The sequence below is a fragment of the Mytilus galloprovincialis genome, chromosome 3 (genome assembly GCF_965363235.1).
Source record: "Mytilus galloprovincialis chromosome 3, xbMytGall1.hap1.1, whole genome shotgun sequence".
Taxonomy (NCBI): Eukaryota; Metazoa; Mollusca; class Bivalvia; order Mytilida; family Mytilidae; genus Mytilus; species Mytilus galloprovincialis.
Genome location: NC_134840.1, coordinates 71,217,444 through 71,235,999, shown reverse-complemented (window position 1 = coordinate 71,235,999; position 18,556 = coordinate 71,217,444). Strand labels below are relative to the sequence as shown.

At 32.0% G+C, this 18,556-nt stretch overlaps 3 protein-coding genes across 3 annotated transcripts in view; 1 reads left to right on the top strand and 2 right to left on the bottom strand.

Moving 5' to 3' along the window:
* The window catches only part of LOC143068831 (ATP-dependent RNA helicase TDRD9-like), a 48,434-nt gene that overhangs the window by 16,495 nt on the left and 13,383 nt on the right, over nucleotides 1–18,556 (bottom strand). The window lies entirely within an intron of this gene.
* On the top strand, nucleotides 3,127–5,188 carry LOC143068830 (complement C1q-like protein 3). Its single transcript, XM_076243151.1, has 3 exons — nucleotides 3,127–3,247; nucleotides 3,386–3,445; nucleotides 4,761–5,188. Exons 1-3 carry the CDS (start codon nucleotides 3,169–3,171, stop codon nucleotides 5,171–5,173), a joined length of 552 nt encoding a protein of 183 aa, XP_076099266.1. The 5' UTR covers nucleotides 3,127–3,168; the 3' UTR covers nucleotides 5,174–5,188.
* Nucleotides 10,070–18,556, bottom strand: part of LOC143068826 (ATP-dependent RNA helicase TDRD9-like) — a 54,559-nt gene continuing 46,072 nt past the window's right edge. Inside the window, exons 32-38 of the mRNA XM_076243146.1 lie at nucleotides 17,733–17,803; nucleotides 16,600–16,806; nucleotides 15,650–15,788; nucleotides 14,632–14,747; nucleotides 14,308–14,374; nucleotides 10,786–10,955; nucleotides 10,070–10,247 (exon numbers count right to left, since the gene is read on the bottom strand). Of these exons, the coding sequence (XP_076099261.1) occupies nucleotides 10,112–10,247; nucleotides 10,786–10,955; nucleotides 14,308–14,374; nucleotides 14,632–14,747; nucleotides 15,650–15,788; nucleotides 16,600–16,806; nucleotides 17,733–17,803 (906 nt within the window). The 3' untranslated portion in view covers nucleotides 10,070–10,111. The remainder of the gene's footprint in view (nucleotides 10,248–10,785; nucleotides 10,956–14,307; nucleotides 14,375–14,631; nucleotides 14,748–15,649; nucleotides 15,789–16,599; nucleotides 16,807–17,732; nucleotides 17,804–18,556) is intronic.

Genomic DNA, 18,556 nt, shown 5'->3' with positions numbered 1-18,556 from the left:
AAGAAGATAGATTGGGCTTTAATTGCTTAGGGCGACACCTCGTAGTAGATTGCAAATCTAAATCAAACTGCAAGAAATGTAAAAGACGTCACCACACAAGCCTATGCAACAAAGACCATGATAAAGAAACTGCAAGTACAAGTAGTACATGTACAGTACAAACACACAACGCGTAGGAAGCTGAGACAACAGTTTTATATTCATCTTTAAATTGTGATCGCCCAAATGTTTTACTAAAGACCGCAATAACACCACTAAGCTACAAAGCACAAACGATTGATGCAAGATCCTTTTTGACGAAGGCGCCACAAGGTCACTTATTACAAGACATTTAGCAGAGAAATTGGAGTTAAAAACCACAGGAAGTGAAGCAATTACGCTATCTAGATTTGGAGACGATAATGAGAACAACTCTATTGAACAGCTAAAAACAGCAACAGTCTATATACAAACTTAACTATCTATGGCCAAGAAATACCAGTCGATGTTTTGATTGTACCTAAAATCGCCGCACCAATTAAGACTAACATTGAAACTGCAAAACAGTTGCCGTATTTGCAAAACTTAAGATTAGCACACACCGTAACTGAGGATACATCATTTGAAATTGGACTGCTTGTTGGAACTGACCAATACTGGGATATTGTCGAAGATGATATCATTAGGGGCGAGGGACCAACAGCAGTAAAGTCCAAACTAGGATACCTACTCTCAGGACCACTCAAAAGAACCAGGTCAATCAAACACACTTTAGTACTACCAATTTAGGAGAAACGGAAGAGACGCACACTAACGAGAATACAACAGAGAGGAATACTATTAACATTGAACATATTTCTACAATTGTGGACACTTCAAGGACGAAACAAAGAACCACTGGTCCGTTGAAAGTAAATGAAACAGACACATCAGCTTTAATGTGGACAAGAGGCACTAACAAAAACAAAAGTTTTTACGATGATTTACAAGGAATGGAAAAATCAAAATCTCAGTTCAAACAGCTTAACTTATATCAGGAATTGGATTACAGGGAGAAACTTACAAGAAAAAAGAACGTGAAATAAATGACACCGTACTATAATAAACTGTGGTAAAAGTTTTAATTTTAATGATGGACTTTAAAGTTAATTTCATTTTATTGTTTTAACAGAGAGACTTTAATTATTTTACAAGTTACAAATTTTCCCTTTTAGTGGGCCGGAGAATGTTGGAAATCACGCACAGAAGAGAACGTAAGCGTAACGCGGCATTATTGTATATCCAACGTCGTTTACTTATGACGTTATCTTGTACTTCAGTCATCAATACAAATTCATACAGTTTAGATGTCTTTCTTATTACATATGCAGTTTTAGTAAAACCACTTTACGACAATATTCTTGCCAGGTGAGCAATTCAGGTTCTTCAGAGCTTTTTGTTAACTTCAAAACAAAGTTTCTAAAAATTTCATAATTAACAAGGTACTTTAAACCAACTTATTTTCGCGAGCGATTGATGATCGCTATTTTTGCGAGTAGAAAAACAACGCGAATATGAATAGTCGCGAATATTTAAAATATGGATCTTTTAATAACGAAATTAATAAGCCGCGAAGTGGACTAGAAAGGGTTAAACGTGAAATTAAGAATCCGCCTTTTGTTGTTGTTTACAGTGGTTTTGATGGATAATATGTCCCAGATAAAGGCAACAGTAGTATACCTCTATTCGAAATTCATAAATCGATTGAGAAAACATCAAATCCGGGTTACAAACTAAAATTGAGGGAAACGCACCAAATATAAGAGGAGAACTACGACACAACAGAAACACAACATTAAAATGTAACACACACAGAAACGAACTTTAATATAACAATTATAAGAAGATAGCAAACATATTGATGCTTATCCCCGGCTTAGTATATATCCAGGATTTTGATTGGTTAACGCACGTCGTTACAAAACCCATAGCCCCTGGGTGTTGCTAACCCATATCCCCGGACGTTGCTAACCATTATTCCGGGGAACTTCACGCAAGTTTTCCTTAGTTCCATGATTGCTCCTTGTGAAATATTGAATTCTGTGGATTATCCATAATGTTTGTAATTAAATATTTGATTCATTAACGATTTTGTCCTATTATGCCGATTATTTACATTCATTTCATTAAATGCATCACTTGACTGCAACATATTCAAGGAATGGGACTACTGACCTAGCTATGCAAATGACCCATGTTGACGTCACACCATCTATGGCGTAACCGCTCACAACATTGGGCGCCAAATTTGACTCTATCCAGTTTCTCTGTCTCAGTATTAAAAACGTCTTATATTTGACTACCTGTAGGGTTCTACCAAAGGTACCATCCCGTAAAAAATATGTAAAATTTCCAAATTTCAATAAAACTTTTCAGATAATGAAAACAACGTTGTTTTTACGTTACACTTTGTACCCGAATTTCCATAAAACTCGCCCGATTCGGACTAAGACCGGGGATAAATTCGTTATCTACGTTCATATCCGTAGATATGGATATTTTAACACCCTTCAGTACCCTGCATATGCATATCTAGGTATCTAAAGATTGTCAGAGAACTACATTTTATTTAGCCAGTTCTATTCTCTAGCTGGATGTTTTACATTTCATTATGTACTACATTCTAATTACCAGAGATTTCATCCAGGAAATACAGAAAAGTACTTCGAAAGCATGAAATTTGTAAAGAGTTGTATTAATTTCTTTCACATACCATTACTTATATATATATATATATTTGAAAGTTTCATATCCATTATGAAATTAGAAAAAAATGGCGTTTCTTCTGGTTGCTTTAAATGATTCAAGTTCTTGTATCAAAGATATATTATCATTTCATATATGCTGCAATTGTCACCCACCCTCATAATGGTTTCATATGATAATCATCATATAAGAGTTAGCAAACTGCCACAAAGAAGAAATCATTTTCAGGATGACAAGATTCAGAGAAATATTTTTGTAACAAATTCTTGGAAAAAAAAATAGTTGCATGTCCTATATAATCAATCGGAATCATATATCATTTAATGATATACATTTAGAACAGCTTGCAAGGATTCAGTTAAATATAAATACAAATTGAGACGCAGAGAAAACAAAAGATACAAAGCATTTATCTAATAGCACAAGTCACTGCCCTTGAACACAATGTTTAGGACACCTATGATTTTTCTTATGTTATGGACACACATGGTTAAAGTGGAGTCTGTTTGCGACACCGAGCTTCGTAAGTATCTATTTAAACCAGATTATTTTCGCATTGAATGAAGAAAAAAGTGAAATGAAATGTTCTAGCATACATGATTTGAATACGTACAGTCTGTATTAACTAAGTACCTTTACGTATATCTTTTTTTTTTTGCAGAGAATGGGCTCTTCCAAGATCTTCTTAATATGATGGTGAAAATAAAAGGTTCTAATTCTGGTAGGTTTTTTTCAACAGTATTCTCCGTACGCATTCTCTTTCAGTTCCTTCGAATGTAGGTTTGCATACTGGCTAATTTCCCTTTGCCGTGTTTTTTTTTTTTTTTTTTTTTTATCGAGGAGTCAATATGAATTTGTTTGACCAGTTTGCGTCAAACTATGTAATCCATTGGAGCATTATATACAACCATTACTATAGGCACAAATAATGATATTTAAATGAGGCTTAGTTAATTGCTGGTTTCATGCGCGTCTGGCGTATTAAATTATAAGCCTGGTACCTTTGATATCTATTAACACCACTGCGTCGATGCCACTATTGATGGACGTTTCGTTCCCGCGGGTATCACCAGCCCAATAGTCAGCACTTCGGTCTTGACATTGATATCAATAATATGGTCATTTTTATAAATTTCCTGTTTACAAAGTTATTTTTTTCGAAATACAAAGAATGTTCTTATCCATGACTGATTACCTTAGCTGATTTGGCATAACTTTTTTTGAATGTATGGTCCTCAATGCTCTTCAACTTTGTTCTTGCTTGGCTTTATAACTATTTTGATCAAACGCGCGTTTGGCGTATTAAATTATAAGCCTGGTACCTTTGATAACTATATTCATATTAGGAAATGTCTCTGCTATTTGGCAAATACAAATATGAAAAGGAAAAAAAAAAAAAAAAACACTATTTATACATTTCTACTGATAGATGCTGTTCTTGAACTTTTAAACTCTGACAGAAACTACGGACCTGACCAACACCTAACTGTCGGAAGCTGATATATCATAACTAAGTTGATATAGCATTATATTTTAATGTGCACATTTGTTTTATATAATTCAGTTGATTAAGTAGCTTAAGTGGTGCACCCTATTAACTAAAGAAAAATATATTTTGAAAATCATATATTACATTGGTAATTTTAGTAAAGAAGAGGGACGAAAGATACCAGAGGGACAGTCAAACTCATAAATCGAAAATAAACTGACAACGCCACGGCAAAAAATGAAAAGGACAAACAGACAAACAATAGTGCACATGACACAACATAGAAAACTAAAGAATAAACAACACAAACCCCTCCAAAAACTAGGGGTGGTCTCAGGTGCTCCGGAAGGGTAAGCAGATCCTGCTCCACATGTGGCACCCTTCGTATTGCTTATGAGATAACAAATTGTCCTTTAAAAGCAAGCATTACAAGTACATTCATACTTGTTTTAATTTCTTTGTCAGAGTGTGTGTGTATTAAGGTGGCATGTGTGTCTAGAATATATATAATGTAATGCATAATTATAAACAACATTGTTTTGAACAGAATCATCAACCTGTAGCTGCAAGAAGATTGTAATTGCTTTCACTGCTTCATTGTCAACTCAAAAAACCATTGGCTCTCATGAAGTTGTTAAGTTTGATAAAGTTTGGACTAATGAGGGAAAGGGATATGACCCAAATTCTGGAATTTTTACTGCACCAAGGAAAGGATTCTATCAAATAACTGCAACAATAATGTCAGCGAATGGGAAAAATTTACATGTTAGTCTTTGGAAAAATAATGAAAAAACTGTAGGGGTGTACCCTGGAAGGGGGCATTATACAGGATCAGCCAACATTGTACTCAAATTAAAGAAAGGAGACCGTGTGTACATAAAACATCGTAGCGGTACAGAGGAAATCTTCAGTAATGGTGATCATTGGACAATGTTTTCTGGCTTTCTTATATCTGAATAAAATATGAAACAAGAATTTTGTTACATTATATCTTAGATATCCTTGTTGTCTTGTGAGCTGTTCTGTTGCACACACAATATTTCCTAATTAAATTCTTACATAAGTAAATTTGTCTTTCCTTTTTTTCGATTAAGTGGTATGCCTTACATTACTTATATGGCTATCATTTGTTAAAATTTGATAAATTTAATGACCTATAAAGGCCTTTGAAATAAGTTTACACAAAATGTTTTATAGCAATTGAAAATAGTTGTTTATAGTGAACATTTAAAAACATGACAATATAAAATATAAAAAAGGACAAACATAAAGCTTTACAACTCAATTCTATAATAGGATATGTATATATATACAAATATATATTCTAGTCTAAATTGAAAACAAAGCTCAACCGTATGATTGCGTTGAATGAAACCCGCAATGTTTATACGTGTGCGTGTAAAACAAATTTCGTTGTAGAGGGGTCTAAATACAGCACAGACAACATTTTTCAAAAGATCAAAAAAAGTGAAAAAGTATAATTTAACCAAACGCATTTGACTAACAGGTCTAACAACTGGTGTTCTTAAACCCTGCTGACTACCATTGACGATTGCCAAATACATTGATCACAAGATTTAACAAATGGATCTTTATATTAATTTAATACCAAACAAAAACAAAACTCTTATATATATAAAGCGTTATAGCTGACATTACCCATATATCGTTGTTAAAATTTAATCAATCTAAAGACATTTACATTTACTTTCAAACATTGTACTGTTAGCAACAGGTATGAATCATTGTGTTGATTATATCAATAAAACAGAACCATGGCAAAAACGTACCTATCTCTGAAATGAGAAGATGACACTAAATATTTCTTAAGCAACTGATAAAAGCTGTTTAAATTAAAAATTTAAATTCATGAAAATATAAATTGTAAATAAATGGGGAATGGGTTCCAATCTGTAGTATGATTTAATAAGACAAAATATGTATCAATTTTCCCAGTGAAAATACTTAAAGCAACAATAATGCGATAATGTAAGAGTGTCAATGAAACAATCAATCACCAGAGAGAAAACACCAAATCGCGTGAGGTAATTTAAAAAATAATCAATTAAATTATTATTGTAACTTTTAGTGATAGAAAAGCGTTGGAATCTACATTGAATGATTGGTTTGGAATTTTTTTTAATGCTTACAATTACAACGCATGTGATTTTTATATACAAAAAACCACTTTAGAAATAGTTACATTAGTCAAAGAAAACTGTGGAGATAGTTTTGAACATGTCATCACCATAGTTTATACGTCTAAGTCATCCCATTTTAGAACGATCATGCCTAAATATTTTCCACTAAAGCGCTCAACCTGGAATGTCGCGCTTGTTTGTGCATTTCTTTATTATGAATGTTCTTGCGTGTTTGTGTTGTATATCTGTCACTACATGAAGTGTTTTAGTGTTATTTTTTAACATTGTCATAAATAAACTCATCATAGATCCAGGATTAAAATTTCATATATAAGCCAGACGCGCGTTTAGTCTACTAAAAACTCATCAGTGACGCTCGAATAAAAAAATGTTGAATAGGCCAAATAAAGTACGAAGTGGAAGAGAATAAAGCGGGAGGTTTATCCTGGCATTACACCAGATTTAATCCTTCATTTTTTCTTACAATGTCCTGAACCAAGTCAAGAATAGGGCAGTTATCAAACAGTTCGTCTCTATGTGTGTTAGCGTTTGTTTTGTTGCACTTCCTGTTGATTCTTTGTTTTTCCTCTAGCAGTTGATGTGTTCCCTCGGTTTGGTTTGTAACCCGGATTTGTTTTCTCTCAATTGATTTATGAATTTTTAACACCAGTATACTTCTGGTGCTTTTATTTGTATAGTTTGTCTATAAGCAATAGGTCTAGTATAATTGGTGTATGGAAGAATTGTAAGGTGAACATGTCCAACTGTCAGGTGTCATCTGACCTTGACCTCATTTTCATGGTTCAGTGGTCTTTTGATTTTTCGTTGTTTTTCTAATACTTTATGCAATGAGTGAACTATATTTGGTGTATGGAAATATTTAAGGATGTTCATGTCAGTCTTGCAGGTTTTGTTTGACCTTGGTCTCATTTTCACCGTCCATTGCTCAGTGTTAAGTTTTTGTGTTTTGGTCCATTTTTCTTAAACTATAGGCAATAGTTCAACTATATTTGTTGTATGGAAGATTGTAAGCTGTACATGTCTGCCTGGCATGGTTCATGTGACCTAGACCTCATTTTCATAGTTCATTGGTCAAAGTTAATTTTCTTGGTTAAGTCTGTTTCTTAGAAACTTAATGCAATTGGTCAACTATATTAAGAGTATTAAATGATTGTAAGTTGTACATGGATTTCTCATTAGGTTTATATGACCTTGACCTCATTTTCTTTGATCATGTTATGTTTATGTGATAGTTGTAGTAAAGCTTTATATTTAGGACTATCAACATAATATTAATGGTTATTAAAGAAGGCAAGACATTTCAGCGTGTGCACTCTTGTATTTTATCTTGAAATTTCGGGAAGTATTTTAGAGATAACTTTGCAAGATATAATTCATATTTGTTTTAAATTACCAAGCAGCTGTGTTTTTCTATCAAAAAGTTCCAAGAGCCATCTTAAAACTTATAAAGAGGTGAGAGTTTTTACTGCATGTTGAAGACCTCAATGTGACATAGAAGGCCAGTAATTAAAGAAATGGATGGTTTGCTTTTGTTCTTACTTGAATAATGATTTGCCGTCATGATTTGATACATCACTGTCTTCCTACTCCATGAATTAGGAATACCCAGATAATAAGACATGTTAAAGACTGTACAGGAAAATGAAAATGAATCCAGAAAATTCCAGCCACAGCTTTTTTAATATAAATTCTGAATTGACTTTTGGTTGATGTCTCATAGAAGAGCATATCTGCATTGATGGTTTCGTTGAATATGAGTGTTGGTGCTGGTTGGTTCCATTGAATCAGCCCATACAAAGGATTCAAATTAGTAGTTGATACTTCAATGCTAAGCACAAATCATTAAAGAGCAAGTGTAAAGACTGTCTGGCTCAAAAGCAAAATAATATGTCCAGACACAATGTGTCTTCCTGTAGACTGTTACCTTGTTACTAGCACCATAAAACCTGACTCTAAATATTAGCTTAAAATATACCATATTGCATTAACATGTTCTCCTCATGAATATGCATTTAATTTGCCACTAGATGTTAGCTATCTACCATCATCATAAAAGCTCTTTGGAAATTGTTTGTGATCTCAGATTTTATTTAAAATACATGTGGAATGTGTTCATCAGACAAAGATGATGCTCCTGCTAGCATATCATATAAAGTTAAAAAGGGACATAACTGAAGAACAGTAAAGTGACGCTATCCAAATTTTTGGTAATGAGTATTGTGTATAAGTTTCATAACATTTTGATGAGGCAAACTTGTCAGAGAACAGAAACTTGATGAGGCAAACTTAAGTTAGAGAACAGAAACGAAAGTTTCAGCAATTTTTCAATTTCTAAAGAGGCATAAAACGGTAAAAGTGACACCACCAAAATTCAACTTGATCTGTATTTTGAGGTAATAAGCATTGTGTACAAGTTTCATTACCTTTGGTTGAAAATAATTTAAGTAAGAGAACAGAAATTAAAAATTCAGCAATTTTTACATCAGTAAAGGGGCATAACTCTAGAACTATCAAAGTGACGACACCAAAATTCAAACAAATTTGGTCTGTGTTTAGTGAAAATAAGCATTGTGTAAAAGTTTCATAACATTTAGTTGTGGCAAACTAAAGTTAGAGAATGGAAACCAACTTTGGGACGTGTGAACAGATGTATGTACAGACAGACAAGGGTACCGTGGGGGCATAAAAACAGATTAATTATACCATTTGCCTTCAAGCATTATGAGAGTAAACAAAGGAAAGTTTTTTTTTATTCTTTTATTTAAATTTTCATGTAATAAAAAGTTCTTTTCCCAAAAGAAATTGATAGACAAAACACAACTATTTCAACATAATGAAAGACAAGTAAAACTCTTGAACATACTTGTATGTCAATTTTGATCTTTAAACAAAATATTATCATTTAACAAAAAAATCCATACATATTTTCCTTGATATGTATGTTAAAAAAAAGACAAAATTTAACTATACTCTCAAAATGACATAAACAGAAGTCAGAAAATTCATTTTAAATACCATACAATTTCCCACACAGTAGAAATCATAATTTTTTGGCAGAATTAAAATGAAAGTGAAAATTGATAAACCCATATATCAAAAGTTCCCTCAAAATGTTTTCAATTGAGTAACGAAAATGAGTATTATCTTATATATGAAACATCCGTCATCAAGTGTTAAACATACATCTATATGTATGGCAATAAAGATCATATACAGATGTCTTTTTTATGACTAGAGTAATAAAATTAGAATATAAACATATTAAAATGAGATCTAACAACTATCTAAGAGCTCGATAAAGCCTTTAATGGAAAAGAGTGTACTTTATAGTAGTTTTTTTCAACTATCTGTTGGATTGTCTTTTGACTTCGGCTCCTATAACTCTATATGGTTACAATTATGAATGAAAAGTTAACTAAAATTATTTCTTTCCCTCCATTACAATAATGTTAAACAAAAAGCCCCTCTGCTACAGTGAATTTAAAATTTTCAACAGTTAATTGGTGTTTCGTCATTGATTGACCAATTCCTCTCACACAACAGAACCTTTAAATTCAACAAGTTTCTATATCACAATCTGAACATTTCTGTACTCCAAAATAAGATCATCCCTTCCACAAGGTCACTGAGACCTTGGACTGAACATAATCATTGAAGCAAAGCAGGAATGTTGGTACTTTTTATATCATCATAGTGATTTCTGTTCGTGGAACATTACAGAACTTGAGAATATTGTTCAGTAATCTTCTTTCTGGTACAAAGCCGCCACTTTTTCTTGATGTCTGCGTGTCTCTATGTGTATTGCTAACAGCTGTGGTGTGTGCCATGTCATTTCACAGATCTCACACGTGATAGGTTCTCTCTTTGTGAAGCTGAAAATAAATAGCATGGTTAGGTTCAAATTATCCATTTCATTGTTAATTTAAAAAGTTGATTACCGTAGTTGATGTTTGCTTAACTTCCAGTGGCAAATATTTCAGGAATTTTCAGAATATAAATACATAAAAAAGTAACTATATGTTCAGTAAAATGTAATGAAAGAACAGACTGAAATGAAAACTGTTATTTGTTTTATAAGACCTGCTTCAATAAAATGGTAATGTATATATATGCTGTTGTTTTTGTTGATCTTTTCCACAATGCTCAGAAAACACACAGATCCAAACTATTTTAATAAACAAATTTTTTTCTGCTGTTTTGTTGAGTGTTCCACTGATTTTTTGCTTGAAATTACAGTGGTTTGTTAATTTTCATGGATTCAGGTAAAATTGATTTTTTTTGCAAATATTTAACTTCATGGTTTGGTCAAATTTTGCAAACAAGCTTATTTTGACTTCCTTGAACATCTGAATTAGTGGTTTTTCTAAAAACTATTTATTGCTTATAATTAAACACAAGAAATCAACTCACTCTTTTGAAGCCTTTTTCAACCATTGTGCATGTTCTTTCAAATACTCAGGACTTGCTTTATCCACATAGACCTCTTCTTCTAACATTTGGGCTTTGTGTAGGTTAAGGAGATGTGGGGCATCAGCAGGTGTTCCTTCTAATGACGTCTCTATCAAATCATCAGGATCCACCTACAAATATTTATAGATTGATTAATTCTGTACATCACTTCAGATCCAACAGCAATATCTAGTAAAGAGCACAATAGTTATGGCAAACAAATTCAATTTTCATGTCAAACCAAAGGGCCAAGATTTGTCTATAATATTTTTTTTATATATTTTGACAAAAGCTGAACACTCCTCTATCTTTTGGTGGTACTAAATGCATTACTGCATACATAAAACACTTGAATAACTTAATTTAAGATAACTTCATGTAAATTTTCTAATTAAAATATGAAAACTATAAACTTCAATTTTTAGTGAGGTGTAAATGTTTGCTTAGTGTTGAAGGCTTCCCTGAGACTTTGGTATGATAAGCAGCACAAAAGGGTGCTCTTGGCTTTGTAAGATGCAATTAGGGATTTTGTTGCAAGAAGTGGTGATAGTTCAATACGGTATCCCAATCAAACTAAATAAATGCAATAATATGTTTCACTTCATTCTGTGGAGTATTATCATAAGGGGTCTTTTTTCCGTAATTCTAAATAATGTATCCTTTCTTTTTCTATTATGAATTTTGTAACTAAAATCTAAAAAAAACGACTTTCATTTATTGATTTACAGCAGAGTGCTCTAAACAGCTGCCTTACTAACAAATGCCCAATACTGTACTTTTAATTGTATTTTGAAGCCAATAGAGACATGTACTATAAACATAAGACTTATTTATTGGGTGTAAAGCTTTAAAATATAACAACAACAATTTTTATTTGCCAATCAAGACGCCCCGAGGAGCAGTACAATTACAGTTTAAATTAAAGTGAACAAATAATTGTGGTGATTTTTTTTCTTTCATTGAACTATTTGAAATTACAATACATGACAATAAAACTATTTAATAGAAGTGAGACAACAAACATAGTATATATTCTCAAAGATAATATATATGGTTCATTGTAAATATTGTTAGGTTGCCTCAAAGAAACTAGATAACAGACATAAAAGTCTTCATGTAGAAAATAAAATAATTACTGTTAAGTATTTACTTCAAGTGAACAACTTTCTAACTTTTATCACAAATGAACACAAATCTATGTTTTGCAAACAACTTGCAATATTAACTGAAATTTATTCAATGAAATGTGATCATGTATAACTAAAATGACTGCAAGATGAATGAATTATCAACCTTGACTTTTACTCAGTACCTGAATACTATATCATATCATTTATGATTAAGTGTGGTTTGGATAAAATGTATTTAAAATGGACTGGTCTCTCTGGAACATACCATTCCCAGTGTAGTTCAACTAATCAAAATAGAATGAGCTGTTTGGAATAGTCCAATTTTGCAGAAATATACCTGTTTTTTGAAAATGAACTTGACTTCTCTTATAGGGTTAACTATTTGAACCCCAATTTTACCTATTTCAAAATGAGATTTCCCAGTTTTATATAAAGTTATAGGGATATATATATATGACCAAAATCCAGGGCGAAATAATGAGATATGTTTATGTTTCTGAAAGCAAGAATAGTGCATTTTGTGATTGTGTTAATTGATGAAATGTTACAGGAAATATTAATCATGCAACAAATTTGTTCAAATCTACTTTAAAATTAACAAAAAAAAGCATATTCATTAAAAAATCTGTACAATGTTATCAAAACTTGTTGATTTAAATTATTGGACAAACTTTAATTAAAATCTTATAAAATAATATTTTCATTATAGATCCTGATGTATGTATAGCACTCTTAACTAATAATTATAAGTAAGTTTAATTTGAGACCATTTTTTCTTATTTGTAAATATATGCAGTTGATACTTAACGTTATCTTACACTCCAGCACATATGAATTTTTGATTTATTTTTTAAAACTTTATGATGACAAACCTATGAATTAATTATGATATTTATTATTTAGTGATTATTATAACCAAATTCAGTCATCTGTATGTAATTAAATGTTTCATTATGTTTTAAGGAGTACATTGTTGCTAAAACTATACCCTTTGGGTAGTGCTCCACAATTAATGGAGGAATATACAAGAAACAACTGAAACTGATTAACAACGGGTTTGCACATGGGGATCAGTAAATTTATAGTCTACATTATAAGCACTGTAATGCAGTCCTTTTTTTATTTGAACAAGTAAGCTAAAATGTTAGTACTTATTATGACCAAGTGTAAGATACACCTCACAATAATAATGTGACTTTGTAAATGATTGACAACATCTGATATAAAACTTGTGATAAGAATCATAAAACGCAGGTAAAAATGAATCCTTTGAAGCAACTTTTAAACAACATTACACAAGGAGCACAGTTGCATCCTTTTGGAAACAAGATATATAGGTTATAACCAGGTGCTCCGCAGGGCCCAGCTTTATACGACCCCAGTGGTCGAACCCTGAACAGTTGGGGCAAATTTGGTCACAATATTCAAGTTTGATACCGTCTGAATTTTGATTGTGATCAAATTTTTGACATAATATAGGTTTTTGCCACAAAATTAATGTGGTTCAAGATCTAACACATCTATTGCACAATCCTGTGCAATTGAATATTTCTTATTGAAACTTTTCAAAATTTGAAATTTGAAAAATGTTGAAAAAAAAAAAAAAATCCCTTACAAAAAATGGTAAACTGAGATCCCCCCCAATTTATTGAAACCCCCCCTTGGAGCAATAACCCTTAAACTAAATTCCATGCTTTCCTTTGTAATATTGAACCTTGTAGTACGATTTCAGAGAGATCCATACACTTAAACACAAGTTATTGTCATGATTGTTTGGAAACTAGAAACATGCTTCTTTTTGGCCCTGAATTCCTAAATATTTTGGGCAATTAACCCAAAACTTAATCCCAGCCTCCCCTTTGTTATATGGTACATTGTGGTACAATTTCAGAGCGATCCATGCAATTACACACAAGGTATTGTCTGGAAACTAGAAAAATGCTTGTTTTGGCCCCTTTTTGGCCCTTAATTCCTAAACTTTGGCCCCATAACCCCTAAAATGAATCCAAACCTTCTACTTGTGATTTTAAACATTGCAGTATACTTTCAGAGCAATTGAAATACTGGTAAACAAGTTATTATCCTGAAACTAGAAAAATGCTCGTTTTGGCCCCTTTTGGGCCCCTAATTCCTAAACGGTTTGGACCATCATCCCCAAAATAAATCCCAACCTTCCTTTAGTGGTATTGAACCTTCTGAAAAAATTTCATTAAGATCTATTCACTTAAACTAAAGTTATTATCCGGAAACCAAAGTGTCTTCGGACGACGACGCAGACGATGACATCATACCATTATACGAACCCAAAAATTTTTTGGGGTCGTATAAAAACAATTCACTACCAGTAACATACCTGATTCCAGGAATATGGGTTGTTGTAATTTACAGGATCAACACGCTCTCGTTTCTTGTATACAACTCTAAAAAATAATAATAATATAAGTTATATAACACCTTTAAGCTCTAATTGCTACATATATCGTACTTGATGGAGAAACATTTAGGGTCAGTTTGACTTGGCTTATGGGGGATGTCATGGATTTTTATTACACAGTTTTCTTTCAACATATGTAACCAAAAAAAAAACCACTGAGTCTTAAAGGAACACTGGTAGCATATGTAAGTATAAATCTTTAGAAATAAGTAAAGAAAGACAAATAAAGAAAATTTGACTTACTCCAAAAGTTTTTTCCTTGCTGCTTCCTGTATTTTATAGATAGCATCAGGTCCCCATGCTGATACCTTCTCTTCATTACCAATAGCCAGGTTTATGGCTGATCTTACACCATTTATCTGAAATTGTACATAATCATTTTTTTTTTAATTTTTACTAAAATGTTTTTTCTTGTGTTTCTATAAATGTTGAAAAAGAAAAACATATAACAAATAAGCAGAATGATAAGAAAGCCAAGTTTGACTGCTCCTGTGATCGTTTCTTATTTTAAAAGCTTTTTAAAAATGACATACCAGTACCTGAAAATACTATGTAAAGGCATGTACCTGTAAAATGTTTTTATCATCTCAATTCAGATCACTGATAATCATGACTTTGTGTTCACAACATATGTGGTAAGGTTGGATTAAGATACCAACAATCAATCAACAAATTATATATTAAGGTGGTACCTAATACTACAGGGAGATAACTCTGTAAAATCAGCAGAACGTTTTAATGATGTTGTGTTCTTAAGGGAATATTAAGCTTTTCAATGATCAAAATAAGTGTTTGTCAAACTGCTATATAACCAGTGTAATTTTTCTGATTAAATGGTTGGTTCAATTTTTTTGATTTTTTTATATTTTTGTCAAAGGGTCAAAGTAAATACTTTGTCAAAATTTTAAGAAAATTAAACGAGCCAAATTAATTTTAGTTAAGGTGTTGGGTACCACCTTTAGATGCCAACAATCAATGAACAAATTATATATTAATATCTATTTTATCTATTATGGATTCATATATTTTCATGGGTACCAATTTTCGTGGATTGTGTAAAATTTGCCTTTTAGTGGATATTTAATTTCTTGGTTTTGTCAAAGTCTGCATTCGACCTGATAGAAAATTTTACATTTAAAAACAAGGTTCACCTATACCAACAAAAACCACAAAAATTTGTATCTAACGAATAATTATAATTCCATAGTATTTTCGCATCCTAATTGCCTACATAGTTATACTACTTATTCTTCCAGTTTACCTGTGAGATGTCTTTGTTATCTATTTCAACATCAAATGTGATTTCCATGTCATGTTCAGGAAATAGTGAATGTCTCTGATCTCTGTCCACACCAAGTCCACAAATAGATCCAATATACCTTTTGTTTTCTCTGTCCCTCCTAAACAAAATAAATAAAGTTGACAAATCACCTGCTTCAGGTGAGCTCAATATGAAATTATACATTTTAAACATTATATCTCATGAACTTGTTGAAGGCTACATGCATACCAAAAATTTCTACAGCAATTTCTTGTACTACACTTTGTCTATTTGAGTCTAATGTACAGCAATTACAGACAAAAATCCTGATATTTACATACACACAACTCAACATCAAGTATAATTGTAAGCTTTTAAAGTATAAAATTTTTGAGGGAGAAGTGTTTTTACAATGTTCACATGATAAAGTAAAATCCTTTGTATTTGTATAATCAAAGCGAAACCAAGGACACTTATTGTGTACTGTAGATTCTTTATTTTTCATGGGTTAGAATTTTCATGGATTGAGGAACAATTGCATTTTCTTGGTTATTTGATTTGTGGTTTTGTCAAGTTTAAAAGCACCCAAAACCATAGAGACTGTGTTTTTTTAGAACATTTTAATTTGTGGGTTACCATCCATGAAATATACAAGAATTGGTATCTATGAGTATTTATGAATCCACCATTCATTAAAAGGAAATCAAGCATGAATCACACCAACAACTATCATTGCACCAAAATATTGGCCCTTACAGGTATAGGTTTAATCCACCATTTTCTACATATGAAAATGTCTGTACCAAGTCAGGAATATGACAATTCCTATGCATTTGTTTAATGTGTTTGAACTTTTGATTTTGCCATTTGATTAGGGACTTTCTGTTTGGAATTTTCATAGTTCAGTATTTTTTGAGATTTTACTTTTTCCTAAGCTGCTGATCTTTTACCTTAGTTCGGCAACAGGACAGAACAACAGTGATATTATAGATGGCAGACCAGAAATGGCTGGCATTATTGTAGTATCCCTGGCCATCATTGTAGATCCTGCAGGATTCAGACCTACAAATCCTGATACCATTAATCTGTCATAACGATCCTGAGGTTCATTGTCAATAGCAACAGAGTTCACACTATCTGGGTCAGTCTTAACAGATCTGAAATAAGAAAGTGGTAGAATGTGCATTGTTTTCAGATTAATTCAGAAAAAATCATCAAATCTAACGTATGAGGGGAAAAAAACTTTAAAATTAAACAGTAAGTACAGTTTTCAATTTAAATCTTTCAATCCACCTTTTTCTACATATATACTAAGTCAAGAATATGACAGTAGTTATCCATTCATTATGTATTTGAGCTTTTAGTTTTGCCATTTGAGAAGGATTTTTCCTTTTAGAATTTTCCTCGGAGTTTAGTATTTTTGTGATTTTACTTTTTACAGTGAAATATTGAATATATTTCTGCTTGCTGTGATTAAGGCATCTCTATGCACCACTGATACAATACTTGTAACGGGAGTTATTCATTTCAGTTTGGTGTACTGGTCTAATACCAGTTACCCTTATAGATTCACAATATTTTTTCTTTAATATTGTCTTATAGGAATATTCTTGATGTGTTAAAAAGTCAACAAAAGTCAGCATTTTCTTATTGGATAAAATAAATCAGAGATTTACAAATGAAGTAACACTATTTGTGTCAAGTTTACAGCAGTATGTCTTAATTACACCAAGCTTTCTTTTTTCAATAAATGCTAGGTGACGGTTACTGGTCAAGGACAAGTGTAACATATCAAAAAAACAAGAATGTGTCCATAGTACATGGATGCCCCACGCACACTATCATTTTACATGTTCAGTGGACCATGAAATTGGGGTCAATACTTTAATTTGGCATTAAAATTAGAAAGATCATATCACAGGGAACGTGTGTACTAAGTTTCAAGTTGATTGGAATTCAACTTCATCAAAATCTACCTTGACCAAAAACTTTAACCTGAAGCAGGACGAACGGACACACAGACGGATGAATGAACTGAGGCTAAGACCAGAAGACGTAGGTGGGGCATAAAAATATATATTACCTTAATCTTCCAACATTTGTCAAACTGTTGAACATCATTTCATAAGGATTATGTGGTCCATTCAACTTTTGCTGAAATACAATTATAGAATGATTATCTGATTAAATCAACATGAACTTCACAGAAAAATATAGAAATAATTACTAGAACGTATCTTACTATTGAATATTCATAAAATATTTTAATATATAAAGTTGAATATAAAATGTATTAATCTACCCCTGAAATATTTAAAAAACAAGAATGTGTCCATAGTACACGGGGATGCCCCACTCCCACTATCATTTTCTATGTTCAGTGGACCGTGAAATTGGGGTCAAAACTTTAATTTGGAATTAAAATTAGAAAGATCATATCATAGGGAACATGTGTACTAAGTTTCAAGTTGATGTAACTTTAACTTCATCAAAAACTACCTTGACCAAAAACTTTAACCTGAACTTTGCACTATCATTTTCTATGTTCAGTGGACCATGAAATTGGGGTCAAAACTATAATTTGGCATTAAAATTAGAAAGATCATATCATGGGGAACATGTGTATTACAGTGAGTTGACTGTTAGTGTTGCTCTCCACCAATTGCAACTCATTCAAAATTTTGACCAAATTGCAATTTGTTTTTTAAAATCAAATTGTTCAACTGGTCAGAAATTTGAACCAACTGCTGTAGAAAACCACAGTCAAGTCGTGAAAGTGCAAGGTGATAAAATAAAACATACTTACAATCCTATAAGACTTTAACTCCACTTTACAGCTTTTACATTAATGCTAGCAAGACAAATCTTTGTTTGGTTTGCTTGCTTTGTTTGTATCAATGTTTGCTC

What these genes read in the sequence shown, in the direction of transcription:
- LOC143068830 (XM_076243151.1), top strand. Translation starts at nt 3,169, where the DNA reads ATGTTTAGGACACCTATGATTTTTCTTATGTTATGGACACACATGGTT. An exon ending in TGTTTGCGACACCGAGCTTC is followed by an intron (nt 3,248 to 3,385) that starts GTAAGTATCTAT and finishes TTTTTTTTGCAG; the next exon opens with AGAATGGGCTCTTCCAAGAT. An exon ending in AATAAAAGGTTCTAATTCTG is followed by an intron (nt 3,446 to 4,760) that starts GTAGGTTTTTTT and finishes TGTTTTGAACAG; the next exon opens with AATCATCAACCTGTAGCTGC.